Genomic DNA, 21,313 nt, shown 5'->3' with positions numbered 1-21,313 from the left:
GGATGAACAAACTTGGAATCGCAGAGGAAGAATGGAATACTCAGCCTGCTTCAGCGCTCCTCATTCACCCAATGAAATCGTGGCCACCTTTCAAGTCGGCTGGATGTCCAACGTGATGGGACGGGTGGTCAACGACCAGAGGATTCTCGTGTCAGGATGTAGATGAATTGTACTCTTGGCTACTGAAATCCGTGTCAATCATTATCATTACTTCTCGCTCCTGTCTCGAACAAGACACCGAAGAGATAGCAAGGCCCACAATCAAACCTAAGAAATAGCCAAGTCGTTCTCCAAGATTTGGCTTAGCTGCATCCTCCGTTGAAGATAAGGATATGTGAAAAAGATAACAACTTCCATAAGAAGCTTGACGGTGTGGCAAAATTTGAGGGTGGACTGATGAAGGTGTGGCGAAGGAAGCTCGGCGCAAAACGTACAATAGCCGTGCATACCCAAAGCTGCTTTCAGAAAGAGTGATAGAAAATAGCCTGACCAGTTTGAGAAAGGCAATTCCACTACACCTGGAACCTATCAACGAGCAGTGCATCGGGGCCATCATGTGTGATTACCGTTCTGTGCTATATTATCTATTACGCATAGCATTACATCCGAGAATGCTAAACCATTTCCGTCGTCTTCGTAATCCGTATCGTCCTCTGATCATGCTCACACTGCTTGCAAGTCTCAGGAGGAGCCATCGCGTCTGCATTCGAAGACTCCGCTCCCATGTCTGAAAATACTTGCACCCTATACCCATATCCCTGCCCTGGATTTGCTGTATTGTGTAAGATATGCTCCAGTGATGATGGGCGGTCGATCCTTCCCTCCATGTATACCACGCCTGGTTTGGCTTTGATTCCTCTGGACCCTTTGCTAGAGGAGCCGAATGTGCTCATCTTGACGCTGGACGTGTAGCCACTTCGCTTCGCCTTGGACTTCTCGCTGAGTCTGGAGTAGAGAACGTGGAAAGATGGAACGCAGGCGCAGGCGAGTGCGATTGCAAGCTCAGAGACACTTGGTCACCAATCAGTACCGAGTTTTCTTTTTTTGATTACAAGAACAGAGGGAGAAACTCACGCCAACATCTTGAAATTAGTAGCCCCCAACGTCGCATCAGGAATATCTCGTACAAGTGTTAGGATCATCCTCGCGGCACTACAGATCGTTGCGAGACCGCCGGCTCCTAACAGCATTCCGATTCCGATTTTTTTCTTACGTGTCATCTGGACGGACCACAACAGTGGAATGGGTAGAATGAGAATGACGAGGTCGGTGATGACGCTGACGGCATTGTCTATACGAAATACTATGCGGGTGTTTATGCAAGATTTTCGAATCGCGGGGTTCCCTGTGGAGATACAGGATGGATTAGATTAGAACTCAAAAGCTGTTTTCGGTGGGGATAACCTGTTTGTAGGAGACTTTTGCTCAAATTGAGAAACATTGGCATCCATCATGGACTTACAGAAAGCTCCGATAGGCGAGCACACCCAGATTTTCGCGGCAGTTTGGGCGGTGTAGTACAGTAGTAGAATGATCATGAAGCCGTATATTGCCCTCACAGCCTTGGACATGGGGGAAAATACCCGTATGAATATGAGGAGTAATGTTGCCTTCACGAAGAATGTTGTGGGCGAATGAAGCATTATGTCGAAATCTACATGGCGCTTTGGGTCAGTGAATCTGTTGTAAGACATTGCCGGGTATGAAGGTACAGTCTTGGACAGCAAAGTCCCCTGTTTGGCTGGAATAGCGGCTCTGCTGCACATAAAGGTAAAATGGTCTTACACAATGTCTACACAAAGATTAGATTTGAAATGGACTGGCTGATTCATTAATGCGTACCTTCTTGAATTTTCTGAATGCTGGTTTTGTAAGCTCCCCTATGGAGACAAGTAAGTCAGCGAGTACTCGGCTCTGCTCTGTTTGGTCTACATGCATGCATAAAGCGAATCAGATAAATGGCAGTGGACTAGTGAACATACAATCGTGATAGCCGCCCCCCTCTTCGCCCACTGTACTTGATCAGCTACATAACACCACATCGAAATGATCTTACTCACGTACGATTCCCGACGCGAAGAAATAGGTCGCAAATACCTGCTCATCGTGAGAACTTATCGTAGCATCTTGAACCTATATCAAGATTTACCCAAGCTATCGCGCAGCACCCTAGAATGACATTCATCAGTAAAACCTGTAAAGAGGTTCTATACGTTCAACTCACAGTCCTCGATCCCAAATATCTTGACAACCTTAGCCCTGATGTATAATCTCAGGAGAACACATGGCGTCGTTAGTGCTATGCAAGCGATTTGAACAATCAGATTGATCGTGTAGAAAACATCTTGGGGGTGTTCAAAGTTGGGTGTCACGCCTGGCGGCGCTGGCTTTGAACCGACAACTGTATTTTCCCCGTCACTGGAGTACGTTAGAAATGCGATTACTGAATGATGTGTTGTTTACTTACCCCATTGCAAAGGTGCGAGTCGCTGAAGTGGAGCAGTATTGTGTAGGTGAAGTGGAGAAGCCCGGAGGTAAGCAGGACATCTATAAGTTATCCAGAAGGACATTAAGTTGGCTTCCAAAGCTTATTTGCCATCTGGTATCACATATCATCAGAGGGTAGGAAATTCTCTCGTCACACCACACATATCAAGGAGCATCCCGTTAGAGTTTGAGGAGTGATCGAATGACGATTGGCTTGTCTCGCCGGAGGTGAGCGGCTTGGGGGTATGGCATGAATCGTAAGACGACGCCCAACCCGGCAGGTTTAACTAAGGTCTGCCTTATTATCCTTCGATGCCATTTCATCTCGTGCAACAATATACGAATTGTGCGATGCAACCAAAGGTCAGGTGTGTTTGAATGATGCATATATCATTTTACGAGAGGAAATAGCAAGAACGGTAAAGATCTCACCAAACGACACAAAGTGGATAATCAGCGAGCGCTGAAGTCTGGAGTGGCAACTCTGACCATAGAATCCTCGGGAAAACAATGAACTAATCTATTTTTCCGCAAGGCGTAAGGAAACTGGAAAATTGACACGACAGCGATGAGATGCAGAAAGGTTCCATTTTACAACAGATGGCATAATTCCACCATTCGCGACGTCTGATGCAGGAACATATTCAGATCCGATTTCAATCGAGTACGATTCAAAGCATATACAAACTCTCACTTCATTGATATGTTGATTGGTACAATCCGAAACGTGGGGCCCCTCGGCAAAAGTTTGTTTGTTTGCTAGCCGAAAGCCATGTCTCGCGAAGGTCTGATCGCTCACCAATACCAGTTTCCAGAACAAGAAGCTTAGTTCGCCTCATCGTCTCGCAGAAAGTCAAAATGCATTCTGGACCCGAAGATTTCGCAAAGATCCGAACAGCTGCCAATGGCTGTAGACCATTCTCAACAGCGAGGACCGTTCTCCGGCAGACATGACAAATCAATGCAACTGATGATATGTTGTAGACTTCGACTAGCACGAAACTCAAAAGCTTACTTGCACGTAATCGAGTTTCAGCCTCAACTTGAGAGGTAGCTGGAAAGAATACATAGTTCTCGTCAAGCAGCAGACGACGGCCCTGGGCAACCTAACAGGCAGATGCTCCTGGGAAGGGACTTCCAACCACGCAGACACATCTCAGATTCGGCATCTCCGATCAGAGTCGGGTTTTGTGCGTCAACAATGGTATCCTTCGTAACGGCGAAGAATGATTGCTGCACATTCAAGCGCGTTGGAGCCTCCATTTGCAAGCCAGTGTCGGATGGAGGAGAGGGGAGCGGGATCCAGGGCGCGCGTGACGTGCTGGAGTCAAGTTCTACAGCTTATAGAAGATATAATTATGCAGGGATTTGGGTAAGGAGGGCGCCTTACACATTTCGATTACACCATCGGTCAATGCAAAGCCTGTCAGCAGTAAGTCAACTTAGCAACAATTCCTTGTGACGCAAGCTGTTCATAACACGTGACACTTCACTGCAAATAGTTTGGATAGGTAGCAGTCTAGTGGTCCCAAGCCCGATCAAACCAGGCCATATCAGTACGAAGAGAGCCAAGATGTGATCTTGTAGCTTATCTAGAGCTTCAGGCGGACAGTGACTAGGGGCGAAGCATTGGGGAAAATTCGGGGCTTTGATACACGTGACCGTGACAGCTGAATTTGTTACCTTAGGAGTACCTATCTACTTATAAGGATGCTCATGTCTTGCCATATTGCAACATAGAGTGTGTCTGCACTGAGAGCCAGGGAGAAGTTTGATGAGAAGACCAAGTCGTGGGTTCCCGTGCCAAACCTCGACTACTTGCCGGTGCTGTGACCAGAGGAGCTACTCAGGCCATGTGTTCTGTACCACGCAAATAAAGGGGCAACATACAACTAGTAAGACAAGGCAATCTTAGATAATGGATGTGTAGCGAAGAGAAACGAATGAACAAATTGGGGAATTATTCTTGTGAGAACGAAACAAGCAACAGGCGAGCTGCACTAAGGGTACACTATGCTGCAGAAAGAACAGGACGCATTGGGAAATCTAATCATTGGGTGTTGGACTACAAACCCAAGTCGAGACCAATGAATCTATGCTATGATACTGGATAAAAAAACAACATACATGAACGTTACACCTGGGACACAAGATGGGAAGGGGAAGAACTAAATGTCGAATACACCTCGCCCGGATATTAGCTCGGCTGACTTCTTGATTTCCAACCTTTCTGGACCCAACCCCACCGTCCTAGAAGTTGATAACGAGCTGTTTAAAGGTTTGAACGCTGACTTCACAACACGTCAAGCTTGATTCTTGACTCGTCGTCGGTTGAAGGTTGGATCGAGCGAAATATTTATGCACACGTGACACACCATCTTGACGCTGCGGCATCCTGGCTGTTCGGTCCCTCGCGAATCACAGGCGCCGGATGGAGGGCATGGTGAAATGATTGCCCAGCATTGCCCAAGTTTCTCCCTTCATCCCATGCTACTGTATTTTTCGCACCACAGCGTCATTCTCAGCCTTGCATCCATCTTTCGCACCCTTCTGGGAGACAACCAGTCACAAGCGCATGTCCCTCTGCCTTTTCCATCGAATCATCCTTACTCCAGGATATCGCGGTGCATCGACTTTCCCCATTGTTAGCCTTGCCCCGTCCGCGAGAGGCGCGGGAGGGAGGTCCACGCCGCGCTGCCTGCTGATTATTCCGATCAGCTAGTCAAGTCCACCTTGATCTGCCTACCTAGATAGAGCCCCTCAACACCACGGCTATGCTTTCAATTGACTCGTGCACTACGCTTTGCACGCCTTCACAATAGCCTCGTCATCGCGAGCTGTCCATCCCTCCTCTATTGCCAGCAGCAGCAGCAGCAGTCATCCCGCGAGGCCCGCCGCCAGCACCGACAAACAGCCCTCAAGCAAGCTGCCCGGAGGAGGGAGCGTCCTTGCGCCGCGCGCCGCCCACGAAGTCCACCTTGCAGATTTCGAGGAGTACGAACTTTCCGATTACACGGGAATACAAGAACGGAAGGAAAAGGAGGTTCAGTTTTCCCAACGACAACTCAAGAGGCAGGAGAAGCTCCGTCAGCTCGACGAGGCAGACGAAATGAAGTTTTCTCACAGTATCCAATTCAATGCGGTGCCCGACTGGAGTAGCCACTATATTGCATACAGTAATTTGAAGAAGCTGTAGGTTGTCTGTTCCGAATAGTCTGGTTCAGCCGCTTGAACAGAACGGTTTGCTAAACAAAGTCCAGAATCTACCAGCTCGAAAAGTCCATCCACCGCCCAGCTGCTGACGATGCCGAACGATCTCCTTTAATACAACCGTCGGACGATCCCGACCAATTATTCCAGCGAGCTTTGGATGTGGAGCTAGAGAAGATATCGTCATTCTACCAGCTGAAAGAGCTCGAGGTGTACGGGGATGTTTCCGAATTTCTGCGGGACGAGGAATCTTACGAGGCAGAAAATTTCGATCAAGAGGGACAGGAAATTCTGAGACCAGGGACCAGCGGTCGTGCGAGTGATAGACCAAGGCAGGGCAGCATATTCAGGAGCTTCGTATCGAAACCGAGAAGGGCGAGCACTGTCAGCAGGTCTATCGACGAAGGCGTAGAGGACAGTGACGATGACGACGATGAGAATACCGCCCTTCGCAAGAATAGACCAGCGGCAGGTCGTAGCAAGAGCACACCATACGATGTCAATATCGGGAGATCCATGACGGAGGACATGCGAGCTTCAACGGAATTCAGCAAGTCGGTTCGGAGGAACAGTCAAAATTACGATGATTTTGCCCATGATGCCTTCTCAACTTTGTACTCATCCGGCATTACATTGAAGAAGCGGGCTATCAGTCTTTACGTCCAACTGTGCGAGCTGAAGTCATTCGTTCAGCTCAACAAAACGGGTTTCACCAAGGTACTGAAGAAGTATGACAAAATCTGTGACCGAAGTCTCAAGTCCAAATATATTGAGAAATTCGTCACACCTGCATATCCCTTCCGGCCAGAGACAATGACACACATCGAGGAGAACATTACCAAAATGGAGCAGGCATATGCGGATGTTGTCACTGGAGGGGATGTAGTGTTGGCAAAGAAAGAGTTGCGGCTACACCTTCGGGAACACGTCGTTTGGGAGAGAAATACCGTGTGGCGAGAAATGATCGGAATTGAGAGAAAAGCCCAAGCAGCGAACATGGGCCTCAGAAGGACGCTTCTTGGAGCGGATAATGATCCTGGAAAGGCACGACTTCAAGGCGATGACGATATTCCAGATATGAAGGAGCTGGACACGCCAGTTGGTCGATTCAGGTGCCCTACATGGCTCTTCAGCTCAACGATGTTCACCCTCTTGGTCATTGTTGCTCTCTTTATCGTACTTCTGTACCTTCCGATCATGAAGAAGGTGGAACAGCAGAATTGCTTAGCCATGCTGGTTTTTGTCAGTTTGCTGTGGGCAACAGAGGTATGTCAAGACTGGCTATTTCTATGCAGAGTGAGTGCTGACTATCTAGGTTATTCCTTTATTCGTCACGTCCTTGATGATACCCTTCCTATGTGTAGTCTTGAGAGTAGTTCGTTCGGACGAAAAGCCTCACCATCGGCTCGAAGCCAATGCTGCTACTAAGTACATTTTCGCTGCCATGTGGACGCCTGTCATCATGCTTTTGCTCGGAGGCTTCACTGTTGCCGCTGCGCTATCGAAGTATGACATTGCGAAAAGGATTGCAACCTTCGTTCTAAGCAAAGCTGGTACACGACCACGGACTGTTCTTGTCACGAACATGTTCGTAGCTGCCTTTGCAAGCATGTGGATCAGTAATGTAGCTGCACCAGTCTTGTGCTTCTCTATCATTCAGGTAAGTCAACCTTTATCCACATTCGGACTTCTATCTAACAAGAATAGCCCATGCTCCGAAACCTTCCATCCGATTCTCAAATGTCCAAAGCTCTCATCCTTGGCATTGCTCTAGCCTCGAATATTGGTGGCATGTTGTCGCCAATTGCGTCTCCACAAAATATCGTGGCCCTTCAAATCATGGATCCTCAGCCATCATGGGGCATATGGTTCTTCATCGCTCTCCCAGTCGGCATCATCTCGATCCTTCTCATCTGGGTGATTCTGCTCCTGACATTCCAACCAGGACGAGGAACGACAATCGTACCAATTCGCCCAGTCAAGGATAAGTTCTCTGGTGTGCAATGGTTCATCTCCTTAGTCACACTCGGAACTATCATACTCTGGTGCGTGTCTCATCAACTTGAGTGGCTATTTGGCGACATGGGTGTCATTGCAATCATCCCTCTCGTCCTCTTCTTCGGCACTGGCATCCTCACGAAAGAAGACTTTAACAACTTCCTCTGGACAATCATCATCCTCGCAGCCGGTGGTCTCTCCCTGGGCAAAGCTGTCAACTCATCTGGGCTCCTCCATACCATCGCCGGAGCCATCACCGATAAAGTCGAAGGACTTTCTCTGTACGCCATCTTGGTCGTCTTTGCGAGTCTGATCCTCGTCGTGGCAACTTTCATCTCGCACACTGTTGCAGCTCTTATCATTCTTCCACTCGTCCACAGTGTAGGAATGGCTATGGAGGAGCCACATCCAAATCTGCTTGTCATGGGCGGTGCTTTGATGTGCAGCGCTGCTATGGGCCTGCCTACCTCTGGTTTCCCGAATATGAGTAGGTCTTTCCTTTCCCCTCCACTATCATCGGCACCTCGCTAATATTCCTCAGCTGCTATCATGATGGAAGATCCACAAACTGGACAGCGATACCTCCAAGTCAAGCACTTCATCAGTCGCGGTATCCCATCTAGTGTCATTACCCTCCTGGTCGTCATCTCCGTCGGCTATGGTTTGATGTACGTGTCGGGCTTGTAGCCGGCCGTTCGTTGGAGATTGCATGGATCGTTTGGGAACTAGGCATAGAATGGACGAGATCTCGAGGTGGTGTTGGAGGCGTTGAATAGGTAGGATAGGATAGGTGGATCATGTAAAGGAGTATATAACAGCATTAAGCATCAAATCACATTGGTGCCGAGTCTTGTCCGTGTAGGAACTGAAAAATGTTGAAATTGTAACTTCTGGAAAACAGACTGTCGGAGATAGGTGGTGTGCTTGCTACAACGTGAACACTGTATCCACACCACTTTGTCCCTTACGGGTGTTATTTGAATTTGGTGACTGGCCATGTGCCAAGACTTCCTCGACAAACTCGCTTACGAGGCAAGGTAAACATAACACAGAAAACGGCAACTTTTAAGGTTTTGAGACCTATGTTCAAGTCGTCAATCGAAGCCTTGAAAAAAGCGATGACTATCATGTCCCTACTCCATATTGATATGTTCAAAGCACAATAAGTGGCAAACAAGACCAAGCCAAACCAAAGGAAATTAAGATCATCCTAAGTCACCCTACAAAAAATAAGTAAGCCCCAAATAAGAGAGAGAGCCATGTCATCTGCCACTTGCGTTCCCACTTCGTTACTCCCGCCATCATTACCTTCTTCTCATATCCCATACAAAACCTTTGTGCTCATCTCAACAGGATGCACCCACCCACAAAACGGACACCTACAACAATCCCCCCTCATCATCCTCCACTCCCCACACCCCTCACACCTCCTAGCCAACACATCCCTCTCCCTCTTCCCCTCCCCCCTAAACACCAACCCATCATCACAATACCTCAACAACCCACCCCACCGTCCCTTATACTCCCCCGTCTCCACCGCCTCCCTCACACACCCCATAATCCACTCCCTCACCTCTTCGACCCTCTCCCTCGAAAGCGGTTCGCTCACCGGCCCAGAAAGAAGAGTGATGGTCTTGCTAGCGCAAACAATATACCTCTCATCTTTACACCGACAATCCCACCGCGTAAGCAACTTCTGCCCCGCCGTCTCAAGCGTATACTCCCTCGTATTCCTAAACAGCTGATTCCCCGTGCCAATAAGGTACTGCCACAGCGGACCAAGTGGGCCGAGTTCAGGAGATCGGAAAAGCATGTAATTGAAGACATTCATGCGCTGAAGATTCTCGATCCGATACTCGCAGAACTTCTCATACTTTTGACATAGCGCTTGTCTTTCTTCTGATTTCAGTTTGGGGGAGATGCTAGGAGAAAAGTACGACTCCAGCATCTCGGCGACGAAAATACTTGTTCCCATATTAGCGTTGATGCCAGGACTGTACAGCGGGTTCGTGAATCCCGTTGCGTCGCCGATGGCCATCCAACTCACACTCGAGTTAGAGTTCGAGTTTGGATTCGAGTTTGAATTCGCAATACATCCCGACACACGCGGTGCCCTAAACGCAATATTCTTCCTCGTAAACCACGTCGTCCCCTCACCATACAGATCCTCAATCAGCGTGAACCTCCCCATGAACTCCCTCACATGCGCATACTTGGAGACCACCCAGTTGAACTTCTGCTCCTCTTCGTAACATCCATGCGTGTTTAAGATGGTTTGGGAAGGGAAAATGGTGTCTGAGCGGAGGGCGAATCCGATACTTATGACCCAGCGGAAGGATAGGTTGAATCTTTTGATGAGCTCGCCTGTGGAGAGGTAGGCGTCTCCTGGGGTAAGGGACGCGTTGAGGTCGAGGAGGTGGTTTATCATGGCGGTGAGGTTGGTGAGGGGGGTGCCTTCCCAGGTGGGGAGGCGAATTACCCATGCCCAGCTGGAGGAGGTCGTTGAGTTAGTGATATTCAAAAGACAATGACTGCCTCTTGGTTTTTGGAGTTGGAAAGGATGTGCAAGAGAATGAATGAATGAATGGATGGATGACTTACCCTTCTGGAATACAAATGTGGTTCGTATTCACACTCTCGTAGTCCCGCAGCGGGATATCCTCCTCGTCAACATTACACTCCCAGTATGCCCAGAAGGCATGTGTGTTGAACCCTTCTGGACGTTCAATCCTATGTTTTGCCTTTGAAGCGAATCGGTGGAATCGACCTGTGGCGTCGATGATGAGTCGTGCGTTGATGGATTCCTGCTTCTTCGTCTCGACATCTAGAAATTTAACATTCACACAATCTTCCATATCTTCTTTGTTTCCCAGACTTGGACTTGATACTGGACTTGAACCCGGACTAACACCCACCACAGTCTCCCCATCAACGACAACCTGCTTCCCATGCAAAACCGTAATTCCCAGCCTCTGCGCAAACAACGTAAGCATCAACTCGCTGACCTTCCGCTCAATCTGCAGTGTAGCGACGACATCTCCCGGTGGACCGTTAGCGACAAAGCTGGTGTAGTAATTATTGCCATTGACATTTTCTGTATTATCCGACTCGCTAAAGTAGTACAACGCAAGACCGTCTTTAGGACCGAATAATCGCCAGAGCATGGGCGAGGAGATCCCGATGAGTTTGAGCCAGAGCCCGAAGACGGTTAGTGTTGATTCGCCGATCTTGTAGCTTGGAGATGGGCATTTCTCGAGGATGGTAATGCTTCTTATTGGGTCTGGATGGAGAGTTAGCTCCATTTATTTGGTTGGGGGGCGGGGGGGGGGGGGGGGGGGGATGCTTCCGACTTGCGGAGCTGGGATTCTTCTTCAGCTCGATGGTTCGTGCGTGGATGGCGAAGATGAGGGAATGGATACCACCGCCGACGACGACGACATCAGAGCTCTTTGGGAGACCGAGAACCTTGTTCATGGAATTGAGGAGGTCTGAGTCTCTTCCATTTTGTGTCTTTTGCGGTTCTGGGTCTCCTGTCGTGACAATGGATTTCTGCCCGAGAGATAACAATCGCTGGAGGTATGAAGCCATTATTGCTATCTTGTTTCGATAATTTGGATTTTGGTATTACCGTGAGTAGGATTGTCTTGTGTGGACTCTTTTGTTGTTACAGGCTCCGATCTTGAAATACGAATTTCTTCGAGTAGGAAACAACTCAACTGCCATGACGTTTGCCAGGATGCAAAAGGAATGCCTGGACGACATCCAGAATCGGTGATTATCACCTATTCTCTTGATCTCAATGATCGTCAAGCAGTAAAAATACGTTAGTAATGTTGGAATCAAGCTCATACTGTCGACATATCACAAATGCTCTCGGGCTAGAAGCGGCAAACTACATCATGGTGATGGTTCAGTCCAATACGTATCCTGCCCAGCGATCTGTGTAACCAAAAACTGATTCTCCTTCTTATAAGATCTGTTTATCGAGCTGGGAGGTGGTGTTCTGGACCCGAGAGCCGACATTCCCGAGATGTTGGTGGAGGCAAGTGGCTTCTCATAACCAACAGCTCCAATGCCACCGCGTGATGTGAGCATAAACTCAGGACGGTGATCCGACTTCCACTTTAAAACATGGGATAACGTCGATGTGTCGGACTATTCTCGATCTTCAACCTTCCACTACGAGGGTGAGGATCTTTCATAGAATGAGCTGCTCTTATATATTCCTCCCTCTGGGACGAGAGTTCTTAATTTCAGGAAATACACCAAACATCAAAGCCTTTCTCAGAGTCCAAAGTTTCGAAAAATCCACCAGATCCTCAATATGTTGTTGTCTCTCGCTCCGATGGTAGCATTGCCATTGGATCTCAAGCAGCAAGACCAGATTCAGTTTGAAGCACTCCGTGCTCACGATGCTTTCCAGCTAGCAGACAAGCTTACAGCTGTCCCAATCAATACACCGAAGTACAAAGTCAAAGAACAGCCATTTGGAACCTTGCGTCCATTGAAAGTTGTCATCATCGGAGCTGGTGTCAATGGCTTGAATATGCTGCACACATTGAGAAATCAAGCTGAACAGGTTGAGTGTGTCATCTATGAGAAGAATCCAGAATGTGGGGGAACGTGGTATGAGAACAGAAAGTAAGTCTCTCTGTCCTCATTAGAGCATTTATGTAAATCGATATTCCGAACTTCGCAACTAACAACGTGTCCCACAGTCCAGGATGTGCGTCAGATGACCCATCTCATCACTACCAGTTTCCACATACTCCTAACCTATCATGGAGCTCCGTCTTCGCACAAGGTGCAGAGATCAAAGAATACCTGGAGAACTTGATAGATGAGAATGACTTGAGGCAGAGCATCCATTGCAACTCGACAGTATCAAATGCTCAATGGAATAGAGGGACAAACAAATGGCTCCTCGATATCAAGAACACAGCAACTGGTCATAGCAGTGAAGTAGAAGCAGACATCTTCGTCGACGCTACCGGAATTTTCAAGTGTGTTTTGGTATCATGAATTCGAGTCCTCGGCTAAAACAACACACAGTGATTACAAGTGGCCTCAGATCGAAGGGTTACAATCCTTCAAAGGCAACCTGATACACACAGCAAATTGGCCATCTGATTTCGAGTTTGAGGGTAAGACAGTCGCCGTTCTTGGCAATGGTGCTTCTGGGGTTCAGATAGTACCCGCAATCCAACCACGTACGTCATTTAACATGTTCAGACGATAACGAGTACTGACTACAAAATTTCGTATTATAGATGTAAAGAAGTTAGTGCACTGCATTAGATCAAAGACTTGGATTGCTCCACCAAGCAAGGCCGTTCGGTACTGTCATCAATACACCACAGGATCCAGCAACTTGTTCTCCGATGAGTGGATTCGGACTCTTGCTGAGGACCCTCAGAAGTATAAATTATTCTTGGATGAAATCGACAGTATGGCTAGAGAAGACACATTCAAGACAGTGAGTACTGCATATATCCGCCAAATTCGCTATTAGCTGACAGTTCTGCTCAAGATTCTCAATGGCTCGGATAAAGCTCGAGAATCCATGGATGTCATCCGAGCGTACATGACCAACCAACTCAATGGTAATCAACACCTCATCGACTCCCTGATCCCAAACATGCCAGTGGGATGCCGTCGAATCACCAGCTCTACGAACTACCTTGAAGCTCTCTGCCAGCCTAATGTGGAAGTCGAAACCTCCCCAATTACACAAGTGACTGAGAACAGAATCATCCTTGGTTCTGGCAAATTTCATATAGTAGACGCAATCATCTGCGCTACTGGCTTTAACACTTCATTTTTGCCTCGCTTCCCCATTATCGGTGACAGTGGCTTGAATCTACAAGACACGTGGTCGGAACATATGGGAGGCCCAAAAGCTTATATGAGCATGATGGTTGAGGGAATGCCAAATTACTTCCGTGAGTTTGCAGTTACTTTCTTTCTCTTCCACGTACTTCTTCCATTAATGTTGTCTTCCGTTTCGACATGTTCATGTCATCCCTTCAACATGATAGCAGTATCCAAGACCACGACTAACCACGCTTCCATCACAGGTATTCTAGGCCCCAACGGACCCCTCGCTCATGGCGCAGTGCCCCGTCTCAGCACTCACATGTGCAACTACATCCTCTCACATATCCGCAAGATGCAACTAGAAGCTTACTCCTCCATTCGACCTCTGTCTTCAGCAGTCTCGGATTTCAACGAGCACATCCAAGCGTTCATGCCACGCACAGCATGGGCTGGTACGTCTTGCGGTGGCTGGTATAGGACAGCACGGAATGATATGGGGTCTGAGTCATCGGGACCGGAGGAGAGAGTCACGGCGTTGCATCCTGGGAGTCAGTTGCATTGGGAGGAGATGCTGAGGAATGTCCGCTGGGAGGATTTTCAGTATGGAAGAGGTGGAGATAGTGGGAAACAGGAGAACAGGTTTGCGTATTTGGGTAATGGTTTTGTGGTTAGTGATCTTGGTGGTAATTCTTAGGAGTGAAGGTCTCCGAGGTTAATTTTGTTATTATTTTTGTTTGATGGGTAACTGGTTAATGGCGTTGTTCTGATCACAGGCTGGGATGCTATTCGTGTCATAAGTATATTTAATAGGACAAATAATATTACTAGTGGATCTTCCTGGGTGAAATCTATTATAGATCGACAATCTTTGCCACTCAGTGAAGTTCTGCTATTTTACATGCGGTGTTTGTATTAATGTTACTGTTGCAGCCTCTACTGGTCTTGCCTCAACATTAGCCTCAGAAAGGTTCAAACCCTTCACCAACACTTGTCTCAAAACCATTTTGTGACTGGCTTCCTTCACCATAACTTTCCAGTCTCCTCACTCTCGCAGTAACCACATTATTTCTTGGCTCAAAGAAAGTATCCGAAGATCTCTGAACCTGTACTTCGACAAGTCCTAACCGACTCTCCACATTCGCATTAAGTTACAGGAAGCTTCCATGGTGTCCGTAGCCATCTTCAAGACCCCACCATGGTCGATGGGGCCCACTTGCAAGTTGGTGTGTGGTAATCGGATCCGGACCTGTAGATTCCCGTTATTGGGATAGCCAGAGAGATTCGAAAAAGGGTTGGTGGACCCAACCTTCAGCCTAAAATATACCTGGTACAGGTGAGTTCGCTTGTGTACTTGATAATGCTTTCTCCATTGCGCATGCAGATAAGACTCAGTCCTGAGTTGAGGCGCACGAGCTTCAACCACAGATACTAGGTACCAGTGAAGGGTGCTTCAAGTGACTCGAGTTGAAAATCAATCAAAATTTTGAATCTTATCCGGGACCTATTTATCAATTCCAAGCTTTAAATACCTGATCCCATAGTCCCCATTACGCACAACCGCTTACTCCACAACAGCCAACAAAAACCCATCCACCATCTCCTCAGGATCCTTCTTCCACCCACTAACAGTACTAATCAAAGTAGCACTCACCCCTTCCATCCTCCCCACCCTACTAACCAGCGTCTCCCTCCCCCCTTCCCCATCCCCATCACCATCCACACCCCCCTCCTCAAACATCTCTCTCACAACATTATCCACATACACCACCCCACCCCTCCTACACAACCCCACCGCCTCCACAAAACACTCCCCCTGCTCCCCCCAATCCCCATCCAAAAACACAAAATCGAACCCTCCCCTCCCCTCCTCCCTCAACCTCGGCATAACATCCAACGCCGCACCAAGAATAATCTCAGCTCTACCCGCCACCTCTTCCCCCGCAGCAGCTATATTCTTCATCGCGATGTCGCGGTGTCGAGGGTTGATCTCTATACTTGTTACGTGTGCCCCCGTGGAGAGGAACCATAGTGTGGAGTACCCGCCTAGGGTGCCGATTTCGAGGATGCGGGTCGCGCCTATGAGTTTGCATTGTAGCGCGAGGAATTGCCCTTGAAGTGGGGAGATGGTGATTGGTGGGATGCCGGAGGAGAGGGAGGTGGTAAGGGCGGAGGAGAGGAGCGGGGAGGGGGTGAGGAGGTGGGTTTCGGCGTGGGTGGTGAGGGAGGAGACTTGGGCGAGCTTTCCGGTTGTGGGGTTTGGAGATCGGGTGGGCATTCTGTTGTGGGTGTGGAGAGATTGGTGGTGGTGAGATGAGAAGTGAGAAGTGTTCCGAACTGGATATTTGGTAGTGGTTCTGATGAAGTTAGATAAGAGACGTTTGAGCATCAACCAGAGTTTGAAAGAAGGGTGTGAGAATGAAGATGATGGATGAGAACAATCTGGGGATCTGTTAAGATATTTATACTCCCTCTCTACTCTTCTGTATACCATCATTCCATATCAAAACACCCAGCCTCGCTTAACCCCGACCATCTCCGTGCTGCCTTCCTCATCTTATCTCTCGAATTCGAACTAAAATCTCACACTTCGACTCTCTGCCCATCGAATTGTGACTCACTGTACCTGGAAATGTGCCATCCGCGCGTTCTCATGTGAGTTGGCTGAACGAAACTCGCTGAATGAGAACTATCTTACATGTTGTGATGCGGATACGGAGTTCAAGCGAGACGTTGAACTCCGCCCTGTATTTCGCGCAACATATGTTGTCAGAGCCGCTCATTGGTTGTAGAAACGAGACTTGGTACTGGGAATGTATGGATTGCTGTAGCGATGGCTACTAGGTGAAGTACACAATTGACAGAAGGCGCTGGTGATGATTGAGCTTTTGTGAAGAGGGTGTGAACAGAGTTACCTGGACGAAATGGGAATATGTCGGTTAAGCGAACTTGAGATACGGGGTGCCGGACCAATGAATTTCTTAAAATTAATGTTGGTTTACAGTAGTAATTTGCATTCTCCAAAATTGGTATTAAGGAATTTATAATTATTAGTAAGAACTTTAACAGATGGAATGCTACAGGTGGTATCATACGCCATGCGATCAGAACCCCCCATTTACTCTGCCCACCCAGTGCAGCTCCCTGCAGAACTCACATAGAATCACAACCCAACTCCACCCACCTTTTTCGAATCTCTTCTCGCTCCTATATAGAACATTAGCTTTTAAACACAACACAGTGCAGTGCCCAAAAACAAAAACAACATACCTCCTCACTCGCCCTCTCAAACGCCAAAATCCCCTGCTTAATCCTCACAACCAACAAATTCGCCTTCAACCCCCTGCTATACCTCTTCTCCAACTGCTTCTCCAACCCCTTCAACGTATAGCCCGGGATACCAAACGCCGCAGCCGTAGTTTTGAACGCCAAACCTCCAATGCCTCTTCCCACACCTTTGACAAAACCGACTGGACCGTCGCGTTGAGCGCCAGAGTAGGGCTGTGTGACGAGGCCAGTGATGCCGTCATAGAGGCCGTAGTAGACTTCCTTGGAGGCGACTTTGACGCCGGATCCGAATCCGGTGATGTTATCCCGGCGGCGGACGGTGTCGTCGGAGAGGAGGAAGGAGGGGGCGTTGTGGAAACCGTTGGCGAGGTTGTAGAAGAATGCTACGGGGACTGATTTAATGAGCATTAGTAATTTATCTACTCCATGCGTCCATCTTGTGGCTTGGAAGCCAAGACAGATGGGCAAGAAATCTGGAAAGACCTACTTCTCAAAACAGTCGCGGCCATCGAGTAAGCAAAATGCCCAGTCTCAACACTAGCATCATGTAATCTCCCATGATAATGCACCGTCTTATTGTGACTTCCATGCAGAATATTTGGCAGTCTCTGCGGTGGACTCCACGAGTGCGTACGCTCAGCTTTCTTCCTATCCTTCGCATTCGGTAATGTTTTGCTCGCTAACCTGTAGGCTAGTGCATCGAGATGTGCCGGTGAGTAATGCGCAGCGTGCTGTACGGGGTTGCGAGATGGGTAGTAGTCGAGACTGGTTGATGGTTCGAGGTATGGCGCTTCGTCTGCGGATTCAGATTCGCTTGGGGGCTTCTTGTGTATTACTTTCGACATGCCCTTGGAGTATTGAACGGTCTTGGAGATAGTTGCTGTGGCCGCCCCGGAGGCTACTGAGATGAAACCAATGAGGGGGTCGCTTGCACCTTCGTCGACATACCAATCTCTATGACGAACTCTTGGATGGTGTTAGCATGGGTAGGTTGGGATATAAAGAAAAACGTAAGGGGAATTAAATGAGACTCACAGCTTATGACTCCCGAACTTCAACATTCCAGCATCAAGCAAAGTAGCGGCAGCCAAGCTACTCAACCGAATATTCGTGTTCTTGACTCTCCAATGCGCCACCAGATCTGGGCGCATCAAACAACGCATCGTATCCATATTGACAGATTGGTGAAATGAAGCAGCAGCATCAACTGCTCCATCTTCGCCTGCAATCTTCTCAGCCATCATCTTGACATCTCGCTGCACATCCGGACCAAGAGCAGTCGTTATGCTATGCGCCAGTGACTCTTCTGTCATCTTCTTAAATGGGACGGGCTCTGGTCCTGCACCGGCCCGATGTATCATTGCTCCCCAGAATGGCTGATCTCCGAAGAAGGGTACCACAACGGTCGGCTTACCCATCGCAATACCAATAGCTGTCGTTCCGGCACCACCGTGATGAACAACGGCCGAGACGTAATTGAAGAGCCAGTCGTGGGGAACGTTTCCTAGGAGGAACACACCTTCGGGTACATCAGCTGCTCCTAGACCTCCCCAGCCTTTTGAGACGAGAGCTCGAACTCCAGCACGCTTCACAGCACCGAAGATCATACTCGTCAGTTCATTGGGTTTGTCGACAACAATGGACCCGAAACCGATGTATACTGGTGGCGGACCGGCTTTGAGGAATGCCATGAGATCGTCTGGTGGCGTGTAGGAAGAAGACTGGTCCAGGAAAGCGAAGCCGCTGATATTGATATGCGATCCCCAGTCAGGCGGTTTGGCTATTAGTGCTGAAGACCTAGATTGTGTTAGCTGTGTAAACTAATTCGCGGGCGTGACAGACCAGATGTATGTAAATGGAACTTTCATCCTGGAAAGTAGCATGTGGCCCCATAGAGGAGATATTGGATCAAGTTGTAAAGTCTTCACGCGGAACCCGTTGATTACATCGCTCAGACTAGACTCATGTCAGTGCTTTTCACTGAAATAATTACTGCTCACATACCCCTGCCAAGCCAACAGCTCCATCATGGTGTAGGATATGTAATTCGCAAATCCAGGGTCTGATTCATTCCTGTCCAGTGAAGCAAGAGGATGTGGGAAGTTTTGTGTAGGTGACCAAGGCATTCTACTCAATGATCAGCACACACACAGACAGACAAAGCACCTTGACCCACGTGAACATCATGTGCAAAGGGATACCCAATTTCTCTGCGCAGTGGATATGTCCGTAGCTCGGAGGATTGGCAATAATCGCATCTGCAATGAACAAACGATCGATCTCCTCTTCTCTCGTATATTTCTTGTCGGACTTCTCTCCCATCCCATCACCCGCCTCAATGCAGCCCCTCCAACAACCTTCAATGATCTCCGCAATTGAGGCCCTCTGTGCACCCACATCACCCGCTCTCAAACTCTCCATACCAGGCATCAGACCTGGATTCTTCACCATATATGCCATCAAGCTCGCAGGATCGCCTCCAATGGAGAAGAACTCCAGTCCATTCTCCTCGACAAATCCCTTGAACACGGGATGCGTACATAATCTCACCCGATGATTATACGGCTCTTTCATCAACACCTTACCGATCGCAATAAAAGGCTGGACATCTCCTCTCGATCCAACGATATGGATCGCGATATTCAATCGCGGACAGTTTGCATATTTGCCTAGCACGGACTGGAAGTTGTTTTCGTATTCTCGGTTGTTCGGCGTGAGATCCTCGCCTATCTGTGGATGGCCTCGGGGATGTCGTGACCGCTTCTCAAGGTATTTTGTGAGTGCTGACGCTTTATCTCGAAGATGTATGTTCACGCGGCCGTCGTCTCGGATTGATGCTTTGGCGTGGAAGTACTCGTTCTTGTGGTCTACTTCGCCGACGAGTGTTTGCTCCGAGGCGACTGACATATTCGTCAAGTCTGGAGTGAGTTCTGTCTACGGAATCGTCTCCCAAGAGCTGTGGAGAGATGAAAACGTGTGAAACAGTATTGAGAGGAAGAGGAGCTTAATATCGCAGCATTGGAAAAGGCTGAGAACTGGCAGACGTCGTTGTAAAGTATAAATGGTGGAGAACAGCTAGGAATTAGCTACGAAGCCAGGGACAAGCCGTACACTAATCGGGCTTAATGTATGGCAATCTCACTCGACCAGGTATGGACGCCACGGCATCCAACCATGAGTGAGCCATGAAGCGGCTTGAGCTTCGAAGACAAGGAGCCATCAGGAGACGAGGCCGAGGATGTTGACGCGACTAGACCCAGAAATTGAAGACCACTACTGAGCTACTGCTTACGCTGCACGGCCGCTGACTGTAGTGTCAAATAAGCTTCCCCCAGGGTCCTAATACAGGCAGTCTGACTCGACCAATAGGGCAAACAACAGCGTGCAGCCCGCTGACTAAAGCCCCGGACGGACAGCCATAGGGCGTTCCCTAGGCCTGAAGCGGACAGTGCCAGGGTCTTGCTGCAGGTCTGCTGGTAACGCCGCATGTGAAGGTATCTTGCATCTTGCGTCCGTTACGGACGAAAACTACTGTAATTCAACTACTTAATCCTTACTCCCGCACAAGAGTCAATACACAAATCAGTGGCGTCGCTCATGCCCTCGGTTGAAGTTCTCTGTGCCGAACTGGCCGAGTGTTTGCGCACGCGACAAGAAGATATCCCGGAGTGTGCTCTCCTCGGCTTCTCGGTATGTATATTTTGTCGCCTCATCCGTCTTGGAAGATGCACCGGAATGGAAGAATACCGACCCCGAGAATTGGTTGAAATATCGACGCCAGCCGCCGGCATTTGACAGACAAACTGTTTTTCAGACCTGGTCGTGTCTCACTAAGTGGTGATTGGCGACAGGGTTGCTCTGTAAGTAGAGAACCTGTGGAAACGATGGCCATGGAATGCATCTAAAGAACATCTTCAATTCTGGGGTTCTAATAGTTCCTCTCCTCTTTTTACATGCTTTGCCACATAAGTTTCTGGTATTTGTACCTAAGATAAACAATATCAAAGGCTGTGCAAATCCGCCGATATCCGAAAGACCAGAGACTCTTCAGTTATATCGCCTCGCCCCAACTCTCCATTGTCTAATCACGATCTCAGACACCTCTCATAAGATGAAAAATGCCAAGACAAATCAGCAACATGCAACCGAAAAGTATCATTGGAAAAACCGCAAAGCCTTATATCCAACTATCAACACTCTTGTCGATTGCGATCCCCCAACAGGATTTGATGCCGACCATCTGAGACCTAAGACAGCCAGTAGGAGGGGAGCAGAACGTTGACTTCAACGCCCACTAACACAGTGTACGAACAGTTCCGATTTTTTTTGATTTTTTTTTTGCATCTGGTGCTCCAGTCCTGGCACTCGCGTGGATGAGAATGGAGATAGGGTTGATAGGACGTGGAACAATTGAGTAGAGCAAAAGACAATATTGATAGAACAGCAAATCCAAGAACTAAATCAAGTCCCGACACAAATAAAGTGCAAGTGCCAAAAGAAAAACAAAAGGCCACTC

General features: G+C 48.4%; 7 protein-coding genes across 7 annotated transcripts; 3 read left to right on the top strand and 4 right to left on the bottom strand.

The window, feature by feature from the left end:
- Positions 1 to 542: 542 nt before the first annotated feature.
- ONS95_007201 (uncharacterized protein) lies at positions 543 to 2,549 on the bottom strand. The gene is made up of 10 exons (XM_058500698.1): positions 2,468 to 2,549; positions 2,225 to 2,418; positions 2,150 to 2,169; positions 2,061 to 2,097; positions 1,983 to 2,012; positions 1,843 to 1,880; positions 1,786 to 1,792; positions 1,463 to 1,654; positions 1,075 to 1,345; positions 543 to 1,011 (listed from the first exon to the last, which is right to left on the bottom strand). The coding sequence occupies exons 1-10, from the start codon at positions 2,545 to 2,547 to the stop codon at positions 615 to 617; spliced, it is 1,266 nt and encodes a 421-aa protein (XP_058349515.1). The 5' UTR covers positions 2,548 to 2,549; the 3' UTR covers positions 543 to 614.
- A 2,432-nt stretch (positions 2,550 to 4,981) lies between these two features.
- Positions 4,982 to 8,739, top strand: PHO91 (low-affinity phosphate transporter). Its single transcript, XM_058500697.1, has 5 exons — positions 4,982 to 5,679; positions 5,748 to 6,963; positions 7,013 to 7,357; positions 7,405 to 8,182; positions 8,237 to 8,739. Exons 1-5 carry the CDS (start codon positions 5,597 to 5,599, stop codon positions 8,380 to 8,382), a joined length of 2,568 nt encoding a protein of 855 aa, XP_058349514.1. The 5' UTR covers positions 4,982 to 5,596; the 3' UTR covers positions 8,383 to 8,739.
- A 271-nt stretch (positions 8,740 to 9,010) lies between these two features.
- On the bottom strand, positions 9,011 to 11,283 carry ONS95_007199 (uncharacterized protein; the record flags this gene model as incomplete). The annotated part of the gene is made up of 3 exons (XM_058500696.1): positions 9,011 to 10,184; positions 10,297 to 10,975; positions 11,046 to 11,283. The coding sequence occupies 3 exons, from the start codon at positions 11,281 to 11,283 to the stop codon at positions 9,011 to 9,013; spliced, it is 2,091 nt and encodes a 696-aa protein (XP_058349513.1).
- A 675-nt stretch (positions 11,284 to 11,958) lies between these two features.
- ONS95_007198 (uncharacterized protein) lies at positions 11,959 to 14,352 on the top strand. The gene is made up of 5 exons (XM_058500695.1): positions 11,959 to 12,336; positions 12,414 to 12,698; positions 12,748 to 12,905; positions 12,966 to 13,171; positions 13,226 to 14,352. Exons 1-5 carry the CDS (start codon positions 12,020 to 12,022, stop codon positions 14,204 to 14,206), a joined length of 1,947 nt encoding a protein of 648 aa, XP_058349512.1. The 5' UTR covers positions 11,959 to 12,019; the 3' UTR covers positions 14,207 to 14,352.
- Positions 14,353 to 14,385: 33 nt separating this feature from the next.
- ONS95_007197 (uncharacterized protein) lies at positions 14,386 to 16,162 on the bottom strand. Its single transcript, XM_058500694.1, has 2 exons — positions 14,819 to 16,162; positions 14,386 to 14,758 (listed from the first exon to the last, which is right to left on the bottom strand). The coding sequence occupies exon 1, from the start codon at positions 16,004 to 16,006 to the stop codon at positions 15,074 to 15,076; it is 933 nt and encodes a 310-aa protein (XP_058349511.1). The 5' UTR covers positions 16,007 to 16,162; the 3' UTR covers positions 14,386 to 14,758; positions 14,819 to 15,073.
- Positions 16,163 to 16,501: 339 nt separating this feature from the next.
- On the bottom strand, positions 16,502 to 20,199 carry ONS95_007196 (uncharacterized protein). Its single transcript, XM_058500693.1, has 7 exons — positions 18,974 to 20,199; positions 18,802 to 18,924; positions 18,640 to 18,753; positions 17,833 to 18,594; positions 17,285 to 17,763; positions 16,780 to 17,189; positions 16,502 to 16,716 (listed from the first exon to the last, which is right to left on the bottom strand). Exons 1-7 carry the CDS (start codon positions 19,702 to 19,704, stop codon positions 16,663 to 16,665), a joined length of 2,673 nt encoding a protein of 890 aa, XP_058349510.1. The 5' UTR covers positions 19,705 to 20,199; the 3' UTR covers positions 16,502 to 16,662.
- A 493-nt stretch (positions 20,200 to 20,692) lies between these two features.
- Positions 20,693 to 21,079, top strand: ONS95_007195 (uncharacterized protein; the record flags this gene model as incomplete). Its single annotated transcript, XM_058500692.1, has 1 exon — positions 20,693 to 21,079. The coding sequence occupies one exon, from the start codon at positions 20,693 to 20,695 to the stop codon at positions 21,077 to 21,079; it is 387 nt and encodes a 128-aa protein (XP_058349509.1).
- Positions 21,080 to 21,313: the final 234 nt, after the last annotated feature.

The sequence above is a fragment of the Cadophora gregata genome (genome assembly GCF_030347475.1).
Source record: "Cadophora gregata isolate MNR1 chromosome Unknown scaffold_19, whole genome shotgun sequence".
In the NCBI taxonomy this organism is placed as follows: domain Eukaryota; kingdom Fungi; phylum Ascomycota; class Leotiomycetes; order Helotiales; family Ploettnerulaceae; genus Cadophora; species Cadophora gregata.
Note: the sequence above shows the minus strand (reverse complement) of the source record. Positions and strands in the feature narration are given on the sequence as shown.